This window comes from Leucoraja erinacea, chromosome 3 (genome assembly GCF_028641065.1).
Source record: "Leucoraja erinacea ecotype New England chromosome 3, Leri_hhj_1, whole genome shotgun sequence".
Lineage (NCBI taxonomy): Eukaryota > Metazoa > Chordata > Chondrichthyes > Rajiformes > Rajidae > Leucoraja > Leucoraja erinaceus.
Window position 1 is genome coordinate 15,989,072 of NC_073379.1, and position 27,351 is coordinate 16,016,422.

The 27,351-nt window shown below is 44.9% G+C and overlaps 2 protein-coding genes across 3 annotated transcripts in view; both read left to right on the forward strand.

The window, feature by feature from the left end:
- LOC129695337 (sialic acid-binding Ig-like lectin 15) lies at window positions 1-25,304 on the forward strand. Of its 2 annotated transcripts, none has more exons than XM_055632192.1 (5): window positions 1-1,317; window positions 17,705-18,091; window positions 21,573-21,935; window positions 24,084-24,470; window positions 24,972-25,304. In XM_055632192.1, the coding sequence occupies exons 1-5, from the start codon at window positions 1,230-1,232 to the stop codon at window positions 24,977-24,979; spliced, it is 1,233 nt and encodes a 410-aa protein (XP_055488167.1). In that variant the 5' UTR covers window positions 1-1,229; the 3' UTR covers window positions 24,980-25,304. The 2 variants fall into 2 exon arrangements, with proteins under 2 accessions (XP_055488167.1, XP_055488168.1); XM_055632193.1 differs by lacking the exon at window positions 1-1,317 and adding an exon at window positions 15,347-15,512 and having other exon boundaries at window positions 24,972-25,301.
- Window positions 25,305-26,823: 1,519 nt separating this feature from the next.
- The window catches only part of ift74 (intraflagellar transport 74), an 82,122-nt gene continuing 81,594 nt past the window's right edge, over window positions 26,824-27,351 (forward strand). Inside the window, exon 1 of the mRNA XM_055632194.1 lies at window positions 26,824-26,994. Coding sequence (XP_055488169.1) covers window positions 26,881-26,994 — 114 coding nt within the window. The 5' untranslated portion in view covers window positions 26,824-26,880. The remainder of the gene's footprint in view (window positions 26,995-27,351) is intronic.

The following is a 27,351-nucleotide window of genomic DNA, read 5'->3' on the forward strand; positions in this document are numbered from 1 at the left end:
ACCTAATATTCGGTGTCCAATTTTCCCGAAGATAATCTTCAACATAGTCGAATGAGGTCGAAGGAGGTCTTCTACATAGTCGAAGGAGGTCTTCAACATGTCATTTTTTCAAACTCTTCTAAACTCGCCAATTAGATTGCCAAGTGATAGATTTCAACATAGGTTTCAACATAGTCGAAGGGAGGTCGAAGGTGGTCGTCTTCACTCTCCACTATTCGGTGTCCAATTTTCCCGAAGCTAGTCTTCAACATAGTCGAAGGAGGTAGTAGGAGACCTTAGTCCTCATAGTCGAAGGAGGTCTTCAACATGAAATTTTTTCAAACTCTTCTAAACTTGCCACTTAGGTCGCCGCAGTGGGACAACCCCTTTACCTTGCTGGAGATGCGATTGTTTTCCAAATCGTATCTCCGGTCACTCAGCGTTCTAACATCATGGAGCTGGATGCCTTGCTCAGACTGACTTTGAGCCCCACCGCGGGGACGTGAACTTACCATCGGTGCCGATCCTTTGCCTAGGATCGACGCTCCAACGGATTTCACCATCAGTAGCTCGCAGTGTCAGGTAGAGCGATGTCGGTAGCTCCAAGCAACGCAGAAGATTTCGACTAGCCCCAACTCGGGGTCTGATCGCCTGACGCGGGGGAGCTGAGAATCTTCCCGAATGCAGGCGCCTGATCTCCCTGATGTGGAGGGCCCGACCGCCGGCTACAGGAGCCAAGACCGTCCCATCAATGGAAGGTTTGAGGCCCTCGACCGCGGGAGAACAAAGAAAGGAAAAGATTTAACCTTTTTTTGCCTTCCATCACAGTGAGGAATATGGAGGTCACTGTGGTGGATGTTTATGTTAAAAAGTATTTTGTGTGTTCTGTTGCATTTTATTGGTATTCATGTATGGCAAATCAAATTCCTCGTATGTTGCAAAACTTACTTGGCTTATAAAGTGTGCTACATTTTCTAAATCTTCCAAAGAAGTAGAGGCGATGATGGATTTTCTATATGATTGCATCAATGGTTTAGTTTAGTTTATTATCACATGTAACAAGGTACAGTGAAAGGCTTTTTTTGCTGTGTGCAGACAAATAGTCTTTCCCAATTAGCGGAAAGACCATTAATGATTACAATCAAGCGGTCCACAGTTCACAAATACATAATAAACAAAATAACATGTCGTGCAAGATAAAGTCCAATAAAGTCTGATTAAGCATAGTTCTAGGATCTCCAATGAGGTAGATGGGAAGTCAGAACTGCTCTCCAACTGGTGAGAGGACGGTTCAGTTGACTGATAACAGCTGGAAAGAAACTATCCCGAAATCTGGAGGTATGCATTTAGTTTATTGTTACGTGTACCGAGGTACTGTGAAAAGCTTTTGTTGCATGATAACCAGACAGTGGAAAGACTATACATGATTACAATTGAGCCATCCACAGTGTGCAGATATATGATAAAGGGAATAACGTGAATAATATTTAGGGCAAGATAAAATCCAGTAAAGGTCAATGAAAGATTGTCCAAAAGTCTCCAATAAAGTAGATAGTAGCGCAGGACTGCTCTCTGGTTGTTGTTCGGATGGTTCAGTTGCCTGAAAAAGTTTGTAACAGCCATTTAGCTTAACTCAGTATGTAATAACTACAACCAGTTCCCTTAAATTTTATCTGGCTGTAATTATGCGGGGGGGATTTAAACGTAGTCTGAGGCACGTTTGCAGCTGGGATTCTCGTGCAGACTCCCAAAGGAGTTTAGTTTGAAGAAGATCGGGGAAGAGACATAGTTTTTGACCATGAGTATGATTGAAATGTATTTATACAAGAAGAATCGAGTATGGATTATTTTACTGTTTGTACTACTACAATAAAGAACCTATTAATCAAGAGACTATCTTTGGAAGATTTATCTTTCGACGACATTGAATGGCTCATGAAGAGCTTGCGAGTGCGTATTAATTACCTTCTGATCCTCAGTCATCAATTAAATTAAATATCAGGACTAGATCCTTGAGATGATGCAATATCTGTCACCACAAAGTTGCTCAAAGCGTTTACACATTTCTACCTTTTGCTTGATGGGAGAGGGGATATGAGGGAGTGACCAGGCTGAAACTGATCTTTGATTATGCTGGGGCCCTTGCCAAGGCAGTGTGAAGTGCAAATGGATAAAGCAAGATAGTTTGTAGTTTGTAGTTTAGTTAATGTTCAATAATGACTGTTGGGTAGAAACTGTTCCTGAACGTTACAGTTTTCAGGCTTCTATACCTTCTTCTCAATGTCAGGAGTGAAATGAGTGTGTGGCCAGTGTGGTGTGGATCCACGATGATGCTGGCTCCACTTTCAAGCATCAGAAGTGGCTTTTCACTGTACCGCGGAACACGCGATAATAAACCAAACTAAACTGAAGTCTGAAGAAGGGTTCTGACCCGAAACATCATCTATTCGATTTCTCCGGAGATGCTGCCTGACCTGCTGAGTTGCTCCAGCATTTTGTGTCTATCTAAACTAAACTAAATATGTTCCGAAACGGAACAATAAACATAGAAACATCAAAAATAGGTGCAGGAGTAGGCCAAGGGCCGTTCAAGGGTCCTTCGGCTGATCATCCAAAATCAGTAGCCCGTTCCTGTTTTTTCACTATATCCCTTGATTCCGTTAGCCCTAAGAACTAAATCTAACTCTCTCTTGAAAACATCCAGTGAATTGGACTCCACTCCCTGCTGTGGCAGAGAATTCCACAGATTCACAACTCTCTGGGTGAAATATTTTTTCCTCATCTCAGTCCAAAATGGAAACTGACCTTCCCACCATTGAAGAGATTTATAAGAGTCACTTCCTTATGCCCCTGTCCCAATTAGGAAACCTGAACGGAAACCTCTGGAGACTTTGCGCCCCACCCAAGGTTTCCATGCAGTTCCTGGAGGTTTTTGTCAGTCTCCCTACCTGCTTCCACTACCTGCAACCTCCGGCAACCAATGGCAACCTCCGGGAACCGCACAGAAACCTTGGGTGAGGCGCAAAGTCTCCAGAGGTGTCCGTTCAGGTTTCCTAAGTGGGACAGGGGCATAAGGTAGTGATTCTTATAAATCTCTTCAATGGTGGGAAGGTCAGTTGCCATTTTGGACTGGGCAGTGTTCACCCGTTTTTGCAATCTTCTTAATTCCTGGGCGTTTGAGTTGCCGAACCAGGCTATGTGCAACCAGTCAATATGCTCCCTGTAGAATTTCAAGAGAGTAGTTTAGTTTTAGTTTGGTTTATTTTCAGGTGTTCCGAGGTACAGTAAAAAGCTCATTTGTTGCGTTTTATCCAGTGGTATTCATTGACATACTAAATCTTCTAAGGAGGTAGAGGTGTTGATGGGCTTTCTGTATAAATGCATCATTGGGTTGGACCCAGGACAGATCTTCAGCGATATGCAGGAAACTGAAGTTGTTGACTCTCCCCACCACTGACCTATTGATGGAAGACAGGTCCGTGTATCATCATCAGCCTTCCTCTTTAGAAGCCAACCATCAGCTCCTTTGATTGAGTGACATTGAGTGCATGGTTGTTGTTCGGGCACGATTCAATCCAACGATTGATCTCCCTCCTATACTCTGATTCATCTTTATCCGTAATTCATCCAACAACGGCCGGTGAATTTAAAGATGTAGTTGGAACTGTGTCTTGCTACATCATGGGTATAGAGTGATAGAGCAGGGGACTGAGCACACATCCTTAAGGTGCCCCTGTAATAATGGTTATTGAGTACGGATATTGTGGCAATTGATACTGAATGTAGTCTGTTGATGAGGAAGTCAAGGATCCAGTTGCAAAGGGATGCAGTTTCCTGAGCTTGGTCATGTTTAGAGGGGATGATGGTGTTAAACACTCTGCTGTCATAGATGAAACACTGCCTGGTGTATGTGCTTTTATTATCCAAGCAGTCCAGTGCAGAGTGGAGAGCCAGCGAGATTGCATACCCCTGTGATCCATTGTGGTGGTAGGCAAATTGTAGTGACTCCAAATTCTTACTAAGGTAGGAGTTGATATGCGCCATAACCAACCTCTCACAGTACTTCATCACCACGGACATTAGTGCCACAGGTTGATTGTTGTTGATGCATGTCACCTTTATTAAGGCATTATTGATACCCTTTTAAAGTAGGTGGGAACCACGGTAATGAGAGGCTGAAGATGCCCACAAAAACTCCAGCCAATTGTTCCATGCAGGTTTCGAGAACGTGACCAGTACCATCAGGTCCATATACTTTCCGAGGCTTCACCCTCCCGAAGAATCTTCTGATTTTGGTCTCAGTGACTGAGATTACATTGTTATTGGGGGGCTATGGGGGCCAGAGAAGGCACATCAGTGTTCTTCCTATCGAATTGTGCGTAGAACACATTGAGCTCGTCCGGGAGTGATGCCTCACTGCCAGATCCAAAAACGTCATCTATCCAGAGTTGCTGCCTGACCTGCTAAGTGACTTGAACAATTTGCATTCTGCACAAAGTTCCAGCATCTCATAGACGTATGTATAGAGATTGGTTGATGAGGTCAAGCTCTGCTTCATATGATCTTGTAGAGTTGTCAATGTTCATGAGGGGAATAGATAGGATAACCCATCAGGCCCACTCCATCTATAACTCCCTGATAAACTGGTTGATCACCAGGATGGAGGAATAGGTGATGGACCCCACCAATGAATAGACCGACATTTCAAGTCGGGACCCTTCTTCAAACCGGAAAGGAGGTTGAGGCAGGACCATGCTTAGAAACTGGCCCCCTGTATCCACCCATCACTTGCCAGGAATTGTCCCACCCTCATTTCTTTTCCAGCTTTCTCCCTTCCTACTACAATCATCTGCCGTGGCGTCCAGACTCGAAATGTCACCTGTCTATTACCTCTGCACACGCTGCCTGACCCACTGAGTTACTCCATGACTTTGTGTTTTGCTTAAGATTCAAGCACCTGCGGTTCCTTTTGTCGCCTCATCAGCCTCCTTTGTTCCAAAGTGAACTACCTCAGACTTCCTAACTAAAATTCAATCCTGCCCAAATCTTTGTCAATGTTATGTATTTTACATAACACAATCACATCCTTCCTTAAATAGACACAAAATGCTGGAGTAACTCAGCGGGTCAGACAGATCCTGTCTGAAGAAGGCTCAGCCCGAAATGTCACCTGTTCCTTCAGTGTAAACCAGCACCTGCATTTCCTCTCTACACATCTTTCCTTAATATCATCTTCTCATCAGTACTACGTCGGCTGGGCAGTCAACGTCAGGAATGCTTACAGAGTAAATGAAGGAATCAATTTTCAAAGTAAAAACACTGTGCCTCATTTCTGAGTCAGGATGTGGGTTATACAAGACTCTATAAATATGTACCAAGGAACCACACATCATTCATTAACTAACTGGTTTACCTCAACTATTCATTGGCAAACCATAGGAAATTTTCCGACATACACTGAATGTAACGATAGAATTGTATAATCTTTCAAATTAGTCATTAGGAAGAGAAAGCAGGCCATTTGTCCCAATTTGCCCATGCAGACCAAGATGCCACATTTAAGCTAGTCCCATTTGTCAGCATTTGCCCCATAAACCTTTCTTATTAATTTACTTTTCCAAGTATCTTTTAAATGCACTTTTAGTACCTGGCTCAATTACCTCCTCTGGCAGCTTGTTTTGTTTACCCACCACCTTCTGAGTGAAAATTTAGAAGCTTAAGTAGTGTTTTTGACATGTCTTACTGTTTAAGTACCTGTAGTTATCTTCTTCTTGTGTAAGGCGTGCACAGCCTAAAGTTGTAGGACAACTTGTGCTATTTGATCTTATTTGATTGTGCACGCCGGTTTGATTGCATTCGTCGAAACAGGGTGGACCACGTGAAGGTTGCAATTTTCCACCCCTGTAGTTATCAGTGTTTTAATATCATAGACAATAGGTTCAGTAGGCCATTCGGCCCTTCAAGCCAGCACCGCCATTCAGTATGATCATGGCTGATCATTCACAATCAGTACCCCCGTTCCTGCCTTCTCGTCATATCCCCTGACTCCGCTATCTTTAAGAGATCTAAGTAACTCTCTCTTGAAAGCATCCAGAGAATTGGCCTCCACTGCCTTCTGAGGCAGAGAATTACACAGATTCACAACTCTCTGGGTGAAAACGTGTTTCCCAATCTCCATTCTAAATGGCCTACCCCTTATTCCTAAACTGTGGCCCCTGGTTCTGGATTCCCCTAACATCGGAAACATGTTTTCTGCCTCTAGGGTGTCCAATCCCTTAATAATCTTATATTTTGCAATAAGATCCCCTGCAATCTTTTTCAATTCCAGAGTATACTAGCACAGCCGCTCCATTCTATCAACATATGACAGTCCCGCCATCCCAGGAATTAACCTTGTGAACCTATGCTACACTCCCTCAGAAGCAAGAAAGTCCTTCCTAAAATTTGGAGACCAAGACTGCACACAAGGGCCCTGTACCTATACAGTACCTGTAGATTGGTTTATGCATGCAACCAATCATATATAGGTTAGCATCACTAACCCCGCCTTACTGTATCATTTATATTAACACCTACTTCCTATGCTACGCAGTTCGGTAGCAGACAGGAGTCTGTGACTACTAACATGCTGTTAAGTCTGTATGTGGATTAAAGATGATCTTAAGTTACGTGTTGTGTAGATGTCATATTTACAGTACCTAACTAACTGTGAAATTCTTTGTTTTTGCTTAAAATCTGTTAAAATCATGCTGTAGATAAGCACAATCATAGATAGGTACAAAAAGTGCAACAATTGTAGTGTTACAATAGTAGACTTCACCGACACAGTACACAAAGAGTTGCCACATTTCTGGTGCCAACTTGTGCTCTTTAAGTTTCAAAGTTCTCAATAGCAGAGTCTTATCTTGGCCATCAAGCTCCATTGGCCTGGCGGTGGCACTGGATCGATGTTGCAGTGGTTGACCTGTCATTGCAATGCTGTCGGTGACCACCACCGCAACTCTGCCTCTCCATGCTCCCCTCATTTCCCACAGCCATCAGCCTCCATGCTTCCTGCAGCTGACCTCGGCACCTCCGGAGTGACTCTGAGCTTGCAGGAGCATATTCCCGAGGTCATAGTCATAGAGTGATTCAGCGTGGAAACAGCCCAACTTGTCCACAAAGGCCAACATGTCCCAGCTACACTAATCCCACCTGCCTGCATTTGGTCCATATCCCTCCAAACATGTCCTATCCATGTACCTGTCGAACTGTTTCTTAAACATTGCGATAGTCCCAGCGTCAACAACCTCCTCTGGCAGCTTGTTCCATACACCCCCGAACCATTGTGTGAAAAAGATAACGCTCAGATTCCTATTCCATCTTTTCCCCTTCACCTTAAACCTATGTCCTCTGGTCCTCGATTCACCAACTCTGGGCAAGAAACTGCATCATGAAGAAGGGTCTGGACCCAAAATGTCGAGTCTGTAGAAGGGTCTCAACCCGAAACGTCACCCATTCTTTGTCTCCAGAGATGCTGCCTGTCCCGCTGAGTTACTCTGTAGTTTGTGTCTGTCTTTGGTTTAAACCAGCATCTGCAGTTCCTTCCTACACTTGTACAAACAAGGGATGGTGGTCAACCAAGATATATATATCAAGCCCGGATATCATTTAGAACAATAAGACAAAAAAAAACCCGAATATTTAGCCTCAATGTTTAGTTTATTGTTGAAATATGTACCGAGGTACAGTGAAAAGCTTTTTTGTTGCATGCTATACAGTCAGCTAAAAACTAAACATGATTACAATCAAGCCGAGCACAGTGTATAGATACAGGATAAAGGGTATAACGTTTAGAGCAAGATAAAGTCTTAGTTTATTGTTACATGAGAAGCATGCAGCAAATCTCAGGCAGGTGTTCCATGGTCTCCTTATGATTAGATTGTGATCAGCAAATTCCAGCTCAAAATGTGTAGGAGGAAGGAACTACAGATACTAGTTTATACCGAAGATAGACACAAATGCTGGGTTAACTCAGCGGGACAGGCAGCTTCTCTGGATAGAAGGAATGGGTGACGCTGAGTTACTCCAGCATCTGTCCCGCTGAGTTACTCCAGCATTTTGTGTCGAAATTCCAGCTCAGCTCTTAGTGGGCATTAAGAGTGCAGTCAGGCAGACAATGCCATCTAGTGGCAGAACAATATCATGATAGGAGCTAACACAGACAGTACGGAACTGGAACGGGCTCTTCAACTCATAATGTCCATGCCGACCATGATGCCAAGTCAAACTAGCCTCCTCTGCCTGCCTGCATGTGATAACACCGGGTGGCGCAGGTAATGGCCACCTCACCAGCAGCCTGTCGAGTCCCTTTTCTGTTTTTGTTAGTTTGAGTGTATCTTAAGTTTTAGTGTTTTTTGGTATGTTTTATGTGCGGGGTGGGGAATCAGGTGAAGCGTTTTTCAGCCACTTGCCTCGCCAGAGGCAAGCGTTTTTCAGCCACTTGCGCTCTTTTGCTGAATATCGCCAGCGAAAGCGCTCTGCCCACCGGGCCTTTGGACTTTAACACCTTGAAGTCATGGTCTCCGGTAAGAAAAGGCCGATTCGGGAGCTCCATGCCGCAGAGTGTTCCAATCTGTCCCGATGCCGGAGTTTCCATCATCCCGACGCGAGGACTTCGGACATCGGACCATCGGCAACAGCGACTGCCGTGGGATCAAAAGCCCTGACCACCACGTGAACAAAAGGAGGAAGATGACTGAACTTTATTGCCTTCCATCACAGTGAGGAATGTGGATTCCACTGTGGTGAATGTCTATGTTAAATTGTGTTAAATCGTATCATTGCTTTTCACTTAGTGTGGCTGTATGGTAACTCTAATTTCACTGTACCTTATAAGTGACAATAAACACGAACTTGAACTTGAACTATCCCTCCATCGCATTATGGGGAGAAGGCAGGAGAATCGGGTTAGGAGGGAGAGATTGATCAGCCACGATTGAATGGCAGAGTTGACTAGATGAGCCGAATGGCCTAATTCTGCTCCATTCACTTTTGACCTTATGACTTATGAATGTATTGTTGCAAACTGTTTGTGTTGGAGTAGCAGGACGTTTGTTTCCTTGTCTTTGAATAAACCAAAATCTGCAGTTATCTTCCTTCACCTTCAATTGGCCTAAACACTTTGGTCTACAGGCTGGCTAGGAACAGATTATAGGTTTGTGGATAGCTGTGCAGCAGAACAAACAAACAGAATTATTTCAGTGTTGCGATGTAAAGTTCTTCTTCTTGGCTCCAGCACACCACAGGATGAACTGAACAGGATCGTTGGTGTGCGGGTCATTTGTTTCCATGAGCCGCATTTCACTGGGAATCCAATCCATAAATCAGATGCTGCCACGGTGGAAGTGATCTCAGCTGATATTACGCCATCCGCGTGTGCCTTTTATTAGAGCTAATTAAATGAAATGGCGCAGTAACCCGTGTGCTGATGCCTGCTAAAATGACCACGAGAGGCTGCTGCTTTGTTGTAAAAGCGCAACTGGTTCTTAAATGTCCTTTGGGGAAGGTGACCTGTTAACACCGCTCCCGGCTGAGCTGTGACTCGAGGGTCACACCAACAATTGGTCATTGCATCGCAGCTTGGTTTGGGAACAGCTCTATCCCAGACCACAAGAAGTTGTGGATGCAGCCCAGACCATCACAAGAACCAACCTCTCTTCCATTGACTCCATCTACACTTCACGCTGCCTCAGCAAGGCCAGCAGCATAATCAAGGATTAGTCCCACCCCGGCCACTCCTTCTTCTCCCCTCTGCCATCAAGCAAGAGGTACAGAAGTGTGAATACACACACCTCCAGATTCAGCGACACTTTCTTCCCGGCTGTTATCAGGCAACTGAACCATCCTACCACCAACTAGAGAGCGGTCCTGTGCAACTATCTACCTCATTGGAGACCCTCGACTATCTTTAATCAAACTCGACTGGACTTTATCTTGCACTAAACGTTATTTGCTTTACCAGTATCTGTACACCATGGATGACTTTTGTAATATAGGATGCAACAAAAGCGTTTTACTACACCTCAGTACACGTGACAATAAACTGAGGTCGCGTGAGCAGATAAAGAACTACAGGGACACTTGTAATATGACCAATCTGTACTTTTACCGAACCAATATTTATCACTCAACTACTAAGAATGAAATAGAAATTTGATTATTATCATTGCACATTTGAATGCATATCTAATTTCAGATGTATGTGTGTGCCTGCTACCATGTAAGTGTTTACATGCAATGTGTGTGATGTGCGCATCCATGAGGATGGCCCCATAGTGTTCCTGGACACTGAGGATCTTCTGGCAGAAGACGTGCATGAAGGAACTGCAGATGCTGGTTTACACCGAAGATAGGAACAAAATGTTGGTGTAACTCAGCGGGACAGGCGGCATCTCTGGGGAGAAGGAATGGGTGATGTGTTGGGTTGCGACCCTTCTTCAGACTGTGTCTTTCTTTGAATAAACCAAAATCTGCAGTTCCGTCCTACACATTTCGTCTCACACTGCGCAATCTCTTCAAGGTATGCCTACTTTGAAGAAGTTCTCCTCTTTCTGACGTGAATTCTACACCAGTCTGAAGGAGAGTCTCAACCCAAAATGTCACCTATTCCTTCTCTCTAGTGATGCTGCCTGGCCCGCTGAGTTACTCTACATCTGTGTCTATCTTCGAAGAAAAGGTTCTGACAGTCTATCCTTTCTATGCCTCTCATAATTTTCTTTATTTCTATCAGGAAGATACCATCCAACCAAAATATCTGCAAAGAGTCTCTTGTGTAATGACAATCCATGTCCCTGTACCTCTCCTGTCCCTTTGTCTTTCCACCGATTCAAGAACTGCTTCTTCCCCGCTATTATCAGACTATTGAGGAGCCATCGCATAAGATAGTCAGGATTTCCTAACCTACGTCATTGCAGCCTTTGCACTTTTTAAAATCTTCACTTTTTCTTTAACTATAACACTACACCACTGTATGCTGCCCTCTGATATTTTTCTCTTTACACTGCTTGTTGTATATGGCGTGATTGTACTCATGTATAGCATCATTTGACTGATAGTATGTAAACAAAGCTTTTCACTGTATCTCGGTACAAGTGACAATAATAAACTATTACCAATGTTGCCCAAGCCTCCTTCATATGCACTGTATCAGAGGACAGATTCTTCTTGAAATTCCACGTGAAGTTTAATTAGCTCATGTTTATAGACATTGAAAAGTGGTATTGAGCAGGCTCTAATGCTTCAGACATATAAAATGCATAGGAGTGTGTCGGAAGGAACTGCAGATGCTGGTTTACACCAAAAATAGACACAAAATGCTGGAGTAACTCAGCGGGTCAGGGAGCATCTCCGGAGAAAAAGAATAAGTGACTTTTCAGATTGAGACGATTCTTCAGACTGCATACTTCAAAATAAAGCCTATAGTTAAATTATTTGCGCAATAAATATTTCTCTGTGGAAATGATTGATTTGTGTGTGTGAAAATGGACTGTAAAAGGAATATAACTGCAGTTTACAGGGTTGTGAAAGGTTCAGTGGATTGTTTATGTTAACCCTAGTGATGCTGCTCTCCTGCCACTGTTCACCTGCTGCTGCTGCAGAACGCATTAAATGGCTGCCACATACAGGCAATGGGGCTGAGGTTAGTGTCATTGAGGCCCACTGTTCCTTGTCTTGTTGCTGCCTTTCTTAAACAACGGTACAACACTACCCACCTACCAGTCCTCCTGAACTTGACTAAGATGATGCGGGGGAGTGGTCGGGAGTGGGAAATTAGGTTATTTTATTATTGTCATGCGTATCGAGGTACAATGAAAAGCTTTGTTTTGCACCCTATCCAAACAGATCAGATATACCACACACAGATACGAAATCAGGTCAAACTCGTACAATAGGTAGAGTAAATGGCAAGATACAGATTGCAGAATATAGTTCTCAGCATTGTAGCGCATCAGTTCCAGAAACAAAGTCCAACATCCACAATGGGGAAGAGATGAACTTAGCTAATGAAAGGATCCTTCAGAAGCCTGATAACAGAGGGGAAGAAGCTGTTCCTGTCTGGTGGTGCGCGCTTTCAAGCTCCTGTACCTTTTGCTGGATGGGAGCGGTGAGAAGAAGGAATGAATGGGGTAGGATGTCTTTGATAATGTCGGCTGCTTTCCCAGTGCAGTGTGAAGTGTAGATGGAGTCAATGGTGGGGAGTCAGGTCTGTGTGATGGACTAGGCTGCATACACATCTGTCTGTAATTTCCTGCGCTCTTGGGCAGAGGTGTTGCCAAACCAAGCTGCAGCCCAACATCTATGGTGCATCTGTAGAAGTTTGTGTGGTGGGAAGGGAAGAGAGGGTGAGTGGGGCAGAAAGAGAGGGAGAGAGAGAGAGAGAGAGAGAAAATAATAATATTCTACATTGAACAATAGGAATTATGAAATTAAATCATGCCTACGTAACAATTCCAATGACAGAGACTCCTGGAATGGGACTGTTTTACCGATGTCCACTTGTTGGCCCTAACTCTCACCTGTAGGGTGTGTACACATGTACAAACATAATAAGTTTAAAATCAAGGCTGTCCAGTGGACACTTGCTGAAGACATAGACAGCTTCCCTTCTCCCTTCCTTTACCTGGGTCCCTCCCACACCACACCCTGTCTCTACTTGAATCACTCAATCCAATGATGTTGAGTGGCTGTATAATGTCAAGGTTCTTCATGAATACATAGTCTCAGACCAGGGGGCACCATTTCAGGATAATCGGAAACGTTGTTTAGGATTTAAGGTTGAGGAATTTTTTTTTGCTGCAGTGATGAATTCTCCGGTAGAGAAGTCTTTATCTCAGAGGACTGTGGAGACACATCACTGTGTTCATTCAAACCAGACTTGGTGTAGTTTGTGATACGGTGTTGAAACAAGACCTTTAGCCCACCGAGTCCACGCTAACCAACGATCACCCATATACTAGTTCTATCCTACACACTTGGGACAGTTTACAGAAGGCAACAAACCTGCACATCTTTGGAATGTGGAAGGAAACCGAAGCATCCATAGAAAACTAGCGGGGTCACAAGGAGAACGTACAAACTCCGTACAGAAACCACATGTAGCCAGGATCGAACCTGGGTCCCTGTCGCTCTAAAGCAGCCACTCTACCGCTGCGCCACCGTGCTGCCCTTATCATTATAGGAAGCAAAGTGAAGGGGGATGATGGGAAAATTGCGGGAAGGTAGAATATCCCCCTTCCGCTGATCTAGGCTTGGATCCTGAGGTATATTTCATTGAGGATATCCAGATAGAATCACTGGGCTTTACGAGGCATTCCATACGGCTGAGGTGAGATTTCTCTTTGGATACTGGGTAAGTAGAACCTGCGTTTGAGACCTCTCATCCCATTGCTCCTCTGGCACTTCATACATCTCTTTGACCCTCTGCTTATGAATGGTTCCCAATGCACTCAGGCCCTCTAGGCAATGGTTAATGTGGAAAACGAGGCAGTAAATGCATTGAAATATGCCCCACATATCTCATCCAGCTGATCCCCAGAGCCAGTAGAATTGGAAGACACTTCCACTCTGGGTTGCTTGCTCATCTGTTTGAGACGAGGATACAATATTAGTCACATAATCATATAGCATGGAAACGGGCCCTTCGGTCCAACTTGTCCAAGAGTGGATGAGTTTTTATATTCTTAGCTGGAACACAAATCTCTACTGCCTTAAAATTGGTGCTACGTGGATTTATCTCACAATCCACCAACCCTAAATTTTTCTTGCGGGTTTAGTTTAGTTTAGAGATACAGCTCGGAAACAGGCCCTTCAGCCCATTGAGTCCGCACTGACCAGCGATCCCCGCACAATAACACTATCCTACACATGCTGGTTCTGGCCCGCTGGAAGTTTTGGGGAAAAAAATTGTGACCATCTGCATCTGTGCGGTTGGGGAAAGCCGGTGACGCGGTAGCGACGCGAAATGATGCCGTCTCTCCGCGCGTGCGCAGGGGGCCCGGGCGGGTTCAGATCTTCATTTGCACTCCACACAATCACCTAGATGTCCCGTGTCTACCAAAGATCCTACTCAAGGTGTCTACTCCAGACCGGGGGGGGGGGGGGGGGGAGGAGCCTCGCTGTGTGGGAGGGGGAAGGAGGAGGGGGTAGAGGGAAAGGGGGATTATCTTTGGTGAGATTGCAAAATTAAGGAAGGTTTTAGAGCAATTATATTTTCTCCTCCATATGAATAATATCAAACAATTGGAACTGCTTTATTTTCCTTGATAACAATACAGAAAAATATGTATTCCATAGTTTGGGACTTTCATTTTGCATCATATTTTTAATGTGCACACACTAACACAGTCAAATAGTAACAGGCAATCAAATCAACACAAAACATTTTCTAAAAAAAGGTTTTATTTACTGCAAAAACAGTACTTTATTTGCAGTGTTTGCATGCTCCTTTATAACATTTTACATAACATTGTACAGTACAACTTGATTATTAAAACAAGGACAGCTTCAATTCTTGATTAACAAAAATGTATACAACAATGAACCCAATCATCCCATTCCAGCCACTCATTACTTTTGACTGAACCAAAATTATTTCTGAAACATTGGTCATAAATTTGGTGCAAAAATGCTCCAAAATAAGGCTCAAAATGCACCAGAGAGCATCTAAAACCCCAGAGCGTCCAGGGTCCTTAAGCGGGTCCTGGACCCCAGCCGCAAATTGTCTTTGAGCTCCGCACTTTTGATATGCGTTGCATGCACTTATTTCACATTAAAGTTTGGTCATCCTGCCATGCAGCCCCCCCCTTTTGAAAAGCTTCGTATGAGCCTGGTGTATAATATTTTTGACACTGCCATAGGCCTTTCTTATATATGCTGCCACAATGCACTGTTGTCTCTTAGCAACACTTCAGTAATTTTCCTTACCCTCCATTTCAGAATAATAGCGTTTAAAGCCGATAACTCGACACTAGCACTGGCAATAAATGAAAAGTGCAGCTTTCCAGCCCTTATCTCATTGGCCACGCATCGGCTGCACATCGATGTCAATCTGGTGGACTCTTCCATCTTCTTCTCGTTGGGGGATTGGGAGGGGCCTCACAAGTGGATTAACCTAGGGCTTCTCTTCATCTCTTCATCCGGCCCTGCCTGTAGCTCTTTAGAGTGTTAGAGGCTCACAAACTGATACCTTTCCCAATATGGCATCTGGCGTGAATCGCAAGGGAAACATATCCATGCACGGTGCATCTTGGAGCCAACTCACCAGCAAAGAAAAGGTGCTGGGGTTGTTGGATTTTGCATTCAGCATCTGGGTCACACATCAGCCTGGCAATCACGGGGTTAAGGAGCCCAGCTTGGGGTGGGAACCTGACTGCCAGTGCAGCTCAGGGAGAAACAGAGGGAAGGTAGCTGAGACCTGACTCCTCAAGGAGCACTGTGACGGACCATGTTGGGTGCCGTGCTCTACATAACCAGCCAACTTTTCTCCACTGAGGGTGAGTAACACAGAATGTGAGACACAAACTAACCCTGTTCCTAAATTTGTTTGGTCAGAGTTTGTCACTGAGATTGGATAGTGTGTTGATGTTAGCAGTGCAGCAGAATCCGTGTAGTAGTTAGAAGCTCACTCACTCAGTTAAGACCTTCCTGCGTTCGAGACCGACCGAGCCCCTCACTGAGCTAGACAATTCTTTATGGCGTTTGAGTATGATGCAGAGATTTGAAAGCTGATTGTCTTTCTAATGCAACGGTAGGGTGGAGAACTGTGAGATGGTGCTGTTACAAGCTACACCATCTACAAGCTACACACATATCAACATCAATGGCCATTCAGGACTGAGAGAATGAAATAAATGTAATCACTCAAGATTATTAAAGCTATTTATTATAGACACAAAATGCTGGAGTAACTCAGCAGGACAGGCAGCATCTGTGGATGGAGGAAATAGTTCTCCTTTCGGGTCAGGAAGAAGGGTCTTGAGCTGAAACAACACCCATTCCTTCTATCTAGAGATGCTGCCTAAGTTACTCCAGCATTTTGTGTCTGCCTTCAATGTAAACCAGCATCTGCAGTTCCTTTCTACACAAAAATTTTTTTTTTTAATTCTCGACACCAGAGGGTGTGGAGGCTCAGATAATGACTTTGTTCAAAAGAGGTTGATAGATATTTAAATACTAAATAAATTAGGGATATGGAGCTGGAAATCAGGCTGGGGTAAAAGATAAACTGATTATTAATGATTGGGAGATGAGATTTAAGTGGTCAAATACCCTACTATTACTTCTGTGTTTTGCTTATGTTCTTTTGTTTGACAGCATTCTACGGACAAAGCATTCTACTAACATAGCCAGTTAATGATTACTCTGGTAACTAGCCGAGCTGTACAGTCCCGAATGGTTTGGCTCCAAGGGTCGAGGGACCAGGTTACACACACAATACTGAAAACAGGACATTCAGCCCTTCCAGTGGATTCTCCACCAATTTCATCTCACCCATCACACAATCTTTCATTTTCTCCTTGAAGTACCAGCCCAACTTCTCCCTAAGTGGAAGCACAAGGAATCTGGAATCTTGTGCAAAAATCAAAGTTCTGGAGGAACTCAGCAGGCCATGCAGCATCTGTGGAAGGAATGGATATTTATCACTCTGAAGAAGGGTTTCGACCTGAAACGTTGTCTGTCCATTCTCTCCACAGATAGACACAAAGTGCTGGAGTAACTCAGTGGGTCAGGCAGCATCTCCAGAGAAAAATAACTGGTGAAGTTTCGGGACGGGAACCTTCTGACTGATGCAGTCTGTCCCGCTGAGTTCCTCCAGCACTTTGTGGGGTTTTTTCGCCCTTAATGTATGGTTGCCGTTCAAAAGAAGTATATCTGGGTGCACTGGGTTCAATGCTTGCCTTTGACCCTGAATGTTGCCGGTTCAGGTCCCCATCTACAAACCAGAGCACAATTATTTCGAGGTGAACTGTAGTAAATAATATAACAGAGAACTGGCTAGAATTGTAAGTGAATGCAAACATTGCCACGGCACTACTTTGAAGGGAGATAGAGTTATACAGCTTGGAAACAAGCCCTTCGGCAAACTCATCCATGCCAACCCACGAGGCCCAACTAAGCTCAGTACACGTGACAATAAATTAATCTAAACTAAAGCTAGTCCCATTTGCTCGTATTTGGTTCATACCTCTCTAAATCTTTCCTATCAATGTACCTGTACAAATGTCTTTTCAATGTTTGTGGTTATATCTTTCTCAACAAGTGTATCTGAAAGGCATAGAAAGGGTAGACAGTCAGAACCTTATTCCCAGGGTGGAAATGTCCAACTGTAGAGGACATAGCTATAAGGTGAGAAGGGAAAAGTCTTATGGAGATGTGTGAGGCAAGTGTTTTTACACAGAGAATAGTGGGGGCCTGGATCGCATCGCATTGGTGGTGGTGGAGGCAGATACAATAGTTGCATTTTAGAGGCTTGTAGATCGGCACATGGAAGTGCAGGGATTTGGATCATTTACAAGCAGATGAGATCAGTTTAACTTGGCATCATGTCCAGCACAAACATTGTGGACCGGAAGACCCTTTCCTGGGCTGCACAGTCCCATGTTCTACAAGTGGTACAGTAACCACTTGAGATTTGACTCGAGAGTTTGAATATTGTTACTAATTCTCTTTTTCTGTCTTACCGAAGGCCTCCATCGGAATGGCTGGACTATGGAGACGCCGAACATTGTGATGGGGAAGGAAGGGAAGCCTGTGGTTCTCTTCTGCAAGTTCACTCACCTTCACGGTGGATACGGGGGGAACATCACTGTCAGCTGGAGGGAAGATCAGACAGGCAAGTGGATCCTCAATTACACCAACTTTCCATCGGACAATGGGTTTGCGAATGAGATTCGTGAGAATGAAGGGGAGCGTTACCAACCGATGGGCAATCCCCGGCAGAACGATGCTTCCATTATCATCAAAAGGCTGCGTCCACAAGATCACCACATGCGGTATGTTTGTCTTGTGGATCTGCAGGAAGATGGGAACCCAACCTCCCAAAGCTTCTCTCAAACCCTCCTTGTGGTGACAGGTGAGAACTTGGTTAAAGGTGAAAAATTGCCTTGTAGACTATTAGAGACAAACAATATCGCTGAACATGGAAATTTTACCTGTGCTGAATTTTAGTTTAGAGATGCAGCATGGGAATGGCACTTTGGTCCACCGAGACTACGCCGACCATCGATCACACGTTTACACTAGTTCTATATTATGTAACTTATGCATCCACTCCCTGCACACCAGAGGCAATTTACAGAGGCCAATTAATTTACAAATCCATACATCTTTGGGCTGTGGGAGGAAACTGGAGAGGTGAAAGTTTTCAGTGAGATAGCTCCCACTGTTCACAAAGCCGAAAGGTTTTATCACGTTATGTTCCAGCCTTCCCCACGGGGCAAACTCCTGCCAAAAATTACAACAGCAGCTGCACTTCCATAGATTTACCGGTGCTGTTTTCAGAAGTAGGATCTTTCGGCTTCGTGAAGTTATGGCGGCACGGCTCACAACGTCAGAGACCCAGGATCGATCCTCACCTCGGTTGCTATCTGTGTGGAGTTTGCACGATCTTCCTGTGACCACATAGGTTTTCTCCAGGTGCTCCAGTTTCCTCGCACATCCCAAAGATGTGCAAGTTTGTAGGTTAATTGGCATCTGTAAGTTGCCCCGGGTATGTATGATGCAAAAAGACTACATGACTTGTTTCCACTCTGTATTTCTAAGCTAAATGAAACACCTTTTGAGTGACTGCAGCCCTTTTCGCTTGGTGTGATGTTGTCTCACTTGCTCCATCACACAAAGAAAAACACGGATTCAGATCTTTTGGTCTGTGGTGAAGACTACTGGCCTCAACCAGAGATATCCTCAAAGATCTAGTGATATCTATGGGGCCAACTACCCCTGTTCTCCTTTACATAATCGCCCATTCCTAGATGGCAGGACTGCCCTAGGAGGTGAGATTGAGATCAATTTGATAGCTAGTCACCACAATTTAGTAAAATGGGAAGGGTTCTACAGAATTCAGGGCTTTTAACAATCAAGCTGGATATATGGAACAAGTTACAGGAAGAGGAAGTTACGACAGGTACTATCATAACATTTAAGATACATTTGGGCAGGTACATGGTTAGGGTGGGTTTAAGAGGGTTATGGGCCAAGCATGGCCAGGTGGGACGAGTGTAGATGGAGCTTGTTGGTCAGCATGGGCAAGTTGGGCCTAAACGCCTGTTTCCATGCTGTATCACTCTGTGGCTTGACACACTAGATGTGCGGAGGATGTTTCTCTTAGGTGGGTATCTTGAATGAAAGCTCACAGTCTTGGGTTGCAGGGCAAGACATTTAGGACTGATGCTGTTTTAGACTGTTTTCTTTGGAACATTCAAAATTGTGAGAGGTGTTTATAGTGTAGATAGTAAGAATCATTTTTCATGGTAGAGGTGTCTTGGACCTGAAGTCACAGGTTTAAGGTAAAGATTTAGTGTTTTAGCAGGGATGCCAGTTCGATTTTGTTTTTATACAGAAGATTGTGGCAATCTGGAATAAACCTCTTGGGGAGATGGTAGAAGCAGAGATTGAACAGTTAAAAGTGATTTATTGTTATATGTCCTGAAACAATACAATGAAATTCTTACTTGCAGCAGCACAACAGACATGTAAACATAGTACTATGAAATCAATATGATAAATAACAATGTTCATTATATATATACATTTACCAACAGTATACACACACACACACATACACATAACAATAATTGATAATTGTACAAAAAGACAAAACCAATGCCCCCAAGACTATGTAGTTCAGAATTTATTGGGAGGTTGTAGTATTTGTAGGGAAGAAGCTGTTCCTGATGGCTGCAGGGAAAAAGCTGTTCCTGAACTTGGACGTTAGTTTTCAAAGCTCCTATATCTTCTTCCCGAAGGCAGAAGTGAAATTCTCACAACACCGAAGAAGCATCTGGATGAGCTTGTGAATCACCAGGGCAATGTAGGCTAGGGATCTAAGCATTAGCAATAACATGAGTCTGAGGAAGGGTCCTGATTTGAAACATCATCTGTCTATTCCCTCCACATCTGCTGCTGGACATGTCGAGTTCTTTCAGCAGTATGTTTTTTTTGTTCCAAATTCCAGTATCTGCAGTTTCTTTGTGTGTCTTTAGTCTTTTCATTGTTGTCCCATTTGAAATATGCATGGCAGGTTGGTTACACAGAGAGAGGTGGGTGCCTGGAAACAGCTGCCAAAGTTGGTGATGGAGGCAGATGTGATGGTGGTGTTTAATAGTCTTTAAGACAGACTCATGGATATGTATTGATTGGAGGGGGTCTGGATCGCATGCAGGCAGAGGAGAGTAATGAGAGAGTCTCAGACCAGAGGGCACAGCTTCAGAATAAAAGGACGTGCCTTTAGAAAGGAGATGAGGAGGAATTTCTTCAGCCAGAATGAATCAGCGGAATTCACTGTCACAGATGGCTGTGGAGCCCGTCACTGGGTTTTTTTAAAGTGGAGATTAATAGGTTCTTGGCTAGTCAGGGACGTCAGGGGTTAAGGGTGTGAAGACAGGACATTGGGGTTGAAAAGGAAAAATAGATTGAGTGGACTTGATAGGCCAATCAACCTAATTCTGCTCCTGTGATTTTATCGTCTTATGTTCTTTACTTGGCATCTTTTTTTGGCACAGATATTATGGGATGAAGAGCCTTTTCTTGTGCTATGCCATTTAATGTGTAGGAAGGAACAGATGCTAGTTTAAACCGAAGATAGACACAAAAAGCTGGAGTAACTGAGCAGATCAGACAGGACCTCTGGAGAATCATAGTCATAGAGGGATACACTGTGGAAACAGGCCCTTCGGCCCACACTGGCCAACAATGCCCCAGCTACCCTCATCCCACTTGCCTGTGCTTGGTCCATAACCCACCAAACTTGCCCTATCCATGTACCTGTCCAACTGTTTCCTAAATGATGGGGTAGTCCCAGCCTCAACTACCTCCTCTGGCAGCTTGTTCCATGCACCCATCAAACACTGTGTGAAAACGTTACCCCTCGGATTCCTATTAAATCTTTTCCCCTTCACCTTGAACCTATGTCCTCTGGTTCTTGATTCCCCTACTCTGGGTAAAACACTCTGTGCATCCACCTGATCTATTCCTCTCATGATTTTCTATACCTCTAGAAGATCTCCCCTCATTCTCCTACGCTTTGTGGAATAGAGACCCAGCCTACTCAACCTCTCCCTAAAGCTCACACTTTCTAGTCCTGGCAACATTCTTGTAAATCTTTTCTGAACCTTTTCAAGCTTGACAATATCTTTCCTATAACATCACTAGAGAATAGACCGTTACTTATTCCTTTTCTCCAGAGACGCTGTCTGACCCACTGAGTTACTCCAGTTTTTTGTATCTATCTTCTGTATTATTAAATGTTATGTTCTATGTAATCATTTTACCGTCCTTTTGACTGAAGAACACAGTGACTGAATAATATTTATTCTTTAAACCTTTCTCTATCCAAGGTGATGACGTCTCTGTATCCATTGTGATTGGGAAGAAGGGCAGTTCAGCCACACTGCCCTGCTCCTTCAGCCCCTCGAACAGGAAGCCCAGCTCCATCACTATCCGCTGGATGAAGGGGAATCCACGGGAAGAGTCCACTGTCTTTATTCACACCCATCCCCACACCGAGGGCCCTCCCTACTTGGTCACTGAAAATGGAGGAGGTCGATATGAGCTGGTGGGAAAACTAGACCAGGGAGACGCCTCTATTAGAATGAAGGGACTCAGAATGGACGACGGCAGTGACTATTTCTGTCATGTTTGGATCATGAATTCCACACAGGAGACCGTGACTCAGGATGGGATGAAACTGGAGGTTGTGGGTAAGGAAAGATCTCTGGTAACGCAGAAACAGGAAACCCAATTTTTGAGTTTTGGCATAGAACATAGAATAGTACAGCACAGGAACAGGCCCATCTGCCCACAATGTCTGTGCCAAACCTGATGCCAACACCAACCCTCATCAACCTGCACATAACCCAAATACCTCCATTTCCTGCACATCTATATGCAGATATACTTTGGCCTGGAATGGATTTAATTGTCCTTTTGTTTAGTTTATCATTATTGACATTTAAGGCAAAAATACTGTAGATAGAATTTTGATGAGTACAGGTGTCAGAGGTTATCGGGAGAAGGCAGGAGAATGGGGTTAGGAGAGAGAGATAGATCAGCCGTGATTGAATGGCAGAGTGGTCTTGATGGGACGAATAGCCTAATTCTACTCCTATCATTTATGACCTTATGTGTATCGAATACAATGAAAAACATTTTTGTTGCGTGCTATCCGGTCGACTAATAATAATAATAATAAATTTTATTTTTGGGCGCCTTTCAGACATCTCAAGGACACCTTACATAGGTTAACAGGAATATAAACATATAATCAGAAAATAAATAATAAAGACATTACAGAAACACAAATTAAAAACAGAATTCAGTCCAAAAACAAAAAATCAAAAACACAATGTGAAGAGAGAGCAGCGGCAGCCAAAGCGCGCTAGCGTCCACTCTCCCTTCACGGCAGCCATCTTGGACAAAGACTAACAGGATTACTTACAGACAAAAAAAATCATCCCCCCACAATGGATACCACTGTGGGGGAAGGCACAATGCCCAGTCCCCACCCCAATTTCACCCCAAAGTCAGGCCTATTGAGGCCACCGCAATTGCCTCTACGGAGGCCCGATGTTCCTGGCCGTTCTCACTGGGTGGTGTTGCCCCGGCGTCGGGAGAGTCCACTCAGCGGCTGGGCCACCTGGAACCGCCGCTTTCTAGTTCGAGACCGCGGCTTCCGGAGCCGACAAGGCTGCGCCGGTTTGGAGCTCCCAGGCTCCCGAAGACTAAAAGACTGTACGCAATTACAATCAAGCTGTCCAGAGTGTACAGATACAGGATAAAAGTTATATTATTTAGTGCAAGATAAAATATGATTCAAGAGAATTTAACTGTCCCCCGTGAGGTAGATGGGAGGTCAAGACTGCATTCTAGCTGGTGAGAGGATGGTTCAGCAGCCTGATAATAGTGTCTATCCATTCTTGCACGTACTGCAGCCACTGCCAACGTTCACTGCCCACACTTTGTTCGACCCGTTCAGGAAGGTGGTGGTGATATCTCTGCATGTCGGTGTGTGTAATGGTACACCTCTTGTACTTGTGAGCTGAGGTTTCCAATGTTTAGACCCAATGATGAAAATTCAGCATTGACTTTCCAAGTCTGTACTGGTGTTTCTCTGTGCTTGCCGTCCTCTTCATTGTATGTCATGCAGGTCTAGAGTCATACAGTATGGAAACAGGCCCAACATGCTCACACGGACTAACATGTTCCATCTTCACTAGTCTCATCTGCCTGTGTCTGTCTGTCTATCTGTCTGTCTATCTATCCTCTATGTCTTGTTTGTGGCTATCTGTGTGTATGTGTAGCAATACCGCACTTCTTCTTCTGTCGTATATATGTATTTTAGACCTGCAGCTCCATTAAGGCGAGCGAGGCCAACGTGTCATCGTCCAGGTCAATCATACCTCATTCACCATTTGGTGGCCGGTGTTTGGGGCAACTGGTGACTATGTGCTCCACTGTCTGTGTTGGGTCCCCACACTCGCAGGAGGCGCTGTCCACGAGACCCCACCTCTTCATCGCTACTCCATAGCGTCCAATGCCTGTCCTCAAGCGGTTGAGGGTTGTCCACTACTTTCGAGGCAGGTCCTGGCCAGGGACGTCCATGGGGTCATTGATGTAATGGTGTAGCCTAGATGGTTCCGCTGACTTCCACTGGTCTCTCCATCTTGTCTTAACCCAGGCGGCCTTGGAAGCGTCAGCCGGTGTTGTGCAGGGCAGCTCTTGGGCTTGCGTGGCAAAGTGGCGCCGTGACTTGAGGCGCACACGTCATGGTGTCTCAATACTGCATTGTTATACTGTACAGAGTCGCCAGTTTTATGGCGCAATTTAATTGATTCCCTTCTCGCCCCAAGTCCCTGCCACCATCCTGGAGCTGTATGTTGCAAGTGACAATGTAACTGGAGAAGACACTCTCGTGTGCAGGGCTGAAGGAACACCCCCTGCAAAGATCACATGGATCGGCCCTGGGAACAGCGCACTGCCTGTGAACAACAGTGAGATGAGAGTCACGCATGATCCAGAGAAGCTACAGACTGTGGGCGAGCTGCTTCATCTCGGGCTGAGAAAGTGCTACATGTGTGTGGCTGTGAATGAACACGGGAGAGACACCAGTGAGGTCAACCTATCCACCAAGGATAACAGTCGGGCAAATTTCATCATTGGAATGCTGTGCCTGCTCCCCCTGATTAAGTTCCTCCTCCTCCTGATAACAGGGATCATTCTCTTCATTAAGATAAAAGGTATGTCAAACTTTGTCGATTGGGCTGGCACAGTGGCGCAGCTGGTAGAGCTGCTGCCTTATATCGCCAGAGACTCGGGTTCGATCTTGCGCTTAGGCGCTTTCTAGGTGGAGTTTGCATGTTCTCTCTGAGATCACGTGTTTTTCTTCTGGGTGCTGCGGTTTCCTCCCACATCCCAAAGGCATGCAGGGTTGGTCAGTTAGTTGGCCTTCTGTAAATTGCCCTGAATGTGTATGGAGTGAATGCGAAAGTGAGATAGCATTGAACTAATGTAAACGGATGATTGATGGCATGGACTCAGTGAGCCAAAGGGCCTGTTTCCCTGCTGTACCTCCCTGGACTATAAAATGAAATTTCAAAGCATGCTGGAGATCTGAAAAAGTTCTTCCTTCTGGTTTTACGTGAATGTTGAAAGTCACAATCACATCTTGTTTTGAGTGATTCATTGGTGCTTATTTCAATGATTAACCCTTGCTCTTCCAATCCTTTTTTTCTTGCCAGATAGCTGAAAAATTCATCCAGTGCCACTAAGCCCGATTTGCTGTGCGTCTGAGGACCCAGACAGCTTGCATCTGATCTTGCTTCTGGACATTAATTTCTTATACGTTGAAGGAATGTCCCTGCTTGTTGCCAAGTCTGTATTTAGGCTGCTTTAATGGGCATGCATGGCAGTTCTGGACTATGGAAAACACAGTGTGCACTGGAACTCAAGCTATTCCATGGCAACACTGCCATTTTCACCAATTTTATTTATGGTGTTAATAAATTTGATTCTTCCAGAGTATATTGTGGAGAGTGTAATGTTTTCTAAATTATGTTTTGATTGAGCAGAGGTGTTCAATGAAACGATCGCAGAGCCTGCACTTGGTCTCGCTGATATATAGAACTGCAGATGCTGGTTTACACTGAAGACTTAAAGTGACCTTGAACCACCGCCATCCTTCCAGTCATAAGGTCATGTGATAGGAGCAGAATTTGGCTATTTGGCTCATTTCTTCTCTGCAGAGATGCTGCCTGTCCCGCTGAGTTACTCCAGCATTTACGTCTATCTTCGGTATCTGTAGTTCTTTCCTACAAATTCCCTCTATCTCCATTCCTCCCCCACCTTAGTCATTGTACTAGATTCACTGTCATCCCAGTGAGTTTCATTGTCTGTATAACTCATGTTTACCTAGCCCACAGCTATCAATGGACCATTACCTTTCTCATCTTTACTTTTTGCACAAATGTCATTAATTTCTTCTATATCACCGTATATAGCTTGTTTCCCCTTTCCCCTGACTCAGTCTGAAGAAGGGTCACGACCCGAAAAGTTGCCCATATTCCTTTTATCCAGAGATGCTGGTGCCAGGCAACGATGATAAAGGAAATAGGCCATTTTAAGCTGTTTGTAGCAAGATCATTGGTTTGTAGGGTGAAAATGAGAAGCTAGTGCGAATTGGGTGGGGGAGGGATAGAGAGAGAGAAGGAATGCCGGGGCTACCTGAAGTGAGAGAAATCAATAGGCACTGGGTTGCAAGCTGCCCAAGCGAAATATGAGATGCTGTTCCTCCAATTTGTCTTTAGCCTCACTCTGACAATGGAGGAGACCGAGGCCCAAAGATCTTATCCTCCGCTATAGGATCTTTGCCGAGGACAGAAAGATCTGTGTGAGAATTGGAGGGAGAATTAAAGTGTCTAGCAGCCGGTTCACACGGGCTGAGCGAAGGTGTTGTGTGAAATAATTGCTAAGTCTGCGTTTGATCTCGCCAATGTATGTCCACATTTTTTGCATATCTTTCATTCATTGTTCTTTATCTCTCCACGTCTATACCTCTTGTTTCCCTTATCCATAACCAGTCTGATGAAAGGGTCTCGATCCGAAACGTTACCCATTCCTTCTCACAATAGATGCTGCCTGTCCCGCTCAGTTACTCCAGCTTTTCGTAGCCATCTCCAAAGATGTTGCCTGTGCCGCTGAGTTACTCCAGCTTTTTGTGTCTATCTTCCAGAGATGTTGAATGTGCTGCTGAGTTACTCAAGCTTTTTGTGTCTATCTCCAGGGTTGCTGCCTGTGCTGCTGAGTTACTGCAGCTTATTGTGTCCATCTCCAGAGTTGCAGTCTGTCCCACTAAGTTACTCCAGCTTATTGTTTCCATCTCCAGAGTTGCAGTCTGTCCCGCTGAGCTACCTCAGCATTGTGTCCATCTCCAGAGTTGCAGTCTGTCCCACTGAGTTACTCCAGCTTATTGTGTCCATCTCCAGAGTTGCTGCCTGTGCTGCTGAGCTACCCCAGCATTGTGTGTGTGTCTGCCTGCAGTCCCTGCCTCCGCCCGGTGGGGGTCGGTGTCGGTGTCGGTGTGGGTGTGGGCGTGTGCGCCGCCGCCAGCTCCAGGCCTGTAACGCGTTGCCGGGTAACAGAGCAGCGGCCATGGCGAGCGCTCAGCGGCCTCCCAGCGCCTCTCGTCCGGCCAACAAAGGCGCCGCCGGCCGACCGGCGACCGGCACACGGCCCCCGCCCACCGCACCGAGACTCAGCACCGGCGTGAGTACAACTGGGGGCTGAGCAGCTTGTGCACCAGCCCGCTCCTGCTGGGGGAACCCGCCAGCCATTGCTTCTCTCCAGAGATGCTGCCTGACCTCCCGTTGATCATACCTTCATCTTCCAAACCTCTAGTCTCCCTCTCCCCTTGACTCAGTCTGAATATGGGTCTCAACACAAAACGTCACCCATCCCTCCTCTCCAGAGATGCTGCCTGTCCCGCTCAGTTCTCCAGCATTTGTATAAACCAGCACCTGCAGTTTCCCTCGTTTTCCCTCTCTCCCCCACTGTAGTCATTACACTAGTTTCTGTCCTGGTGAGTTTCATTGTTCGGATAACTCGTTTTTACCGAGCTCACAA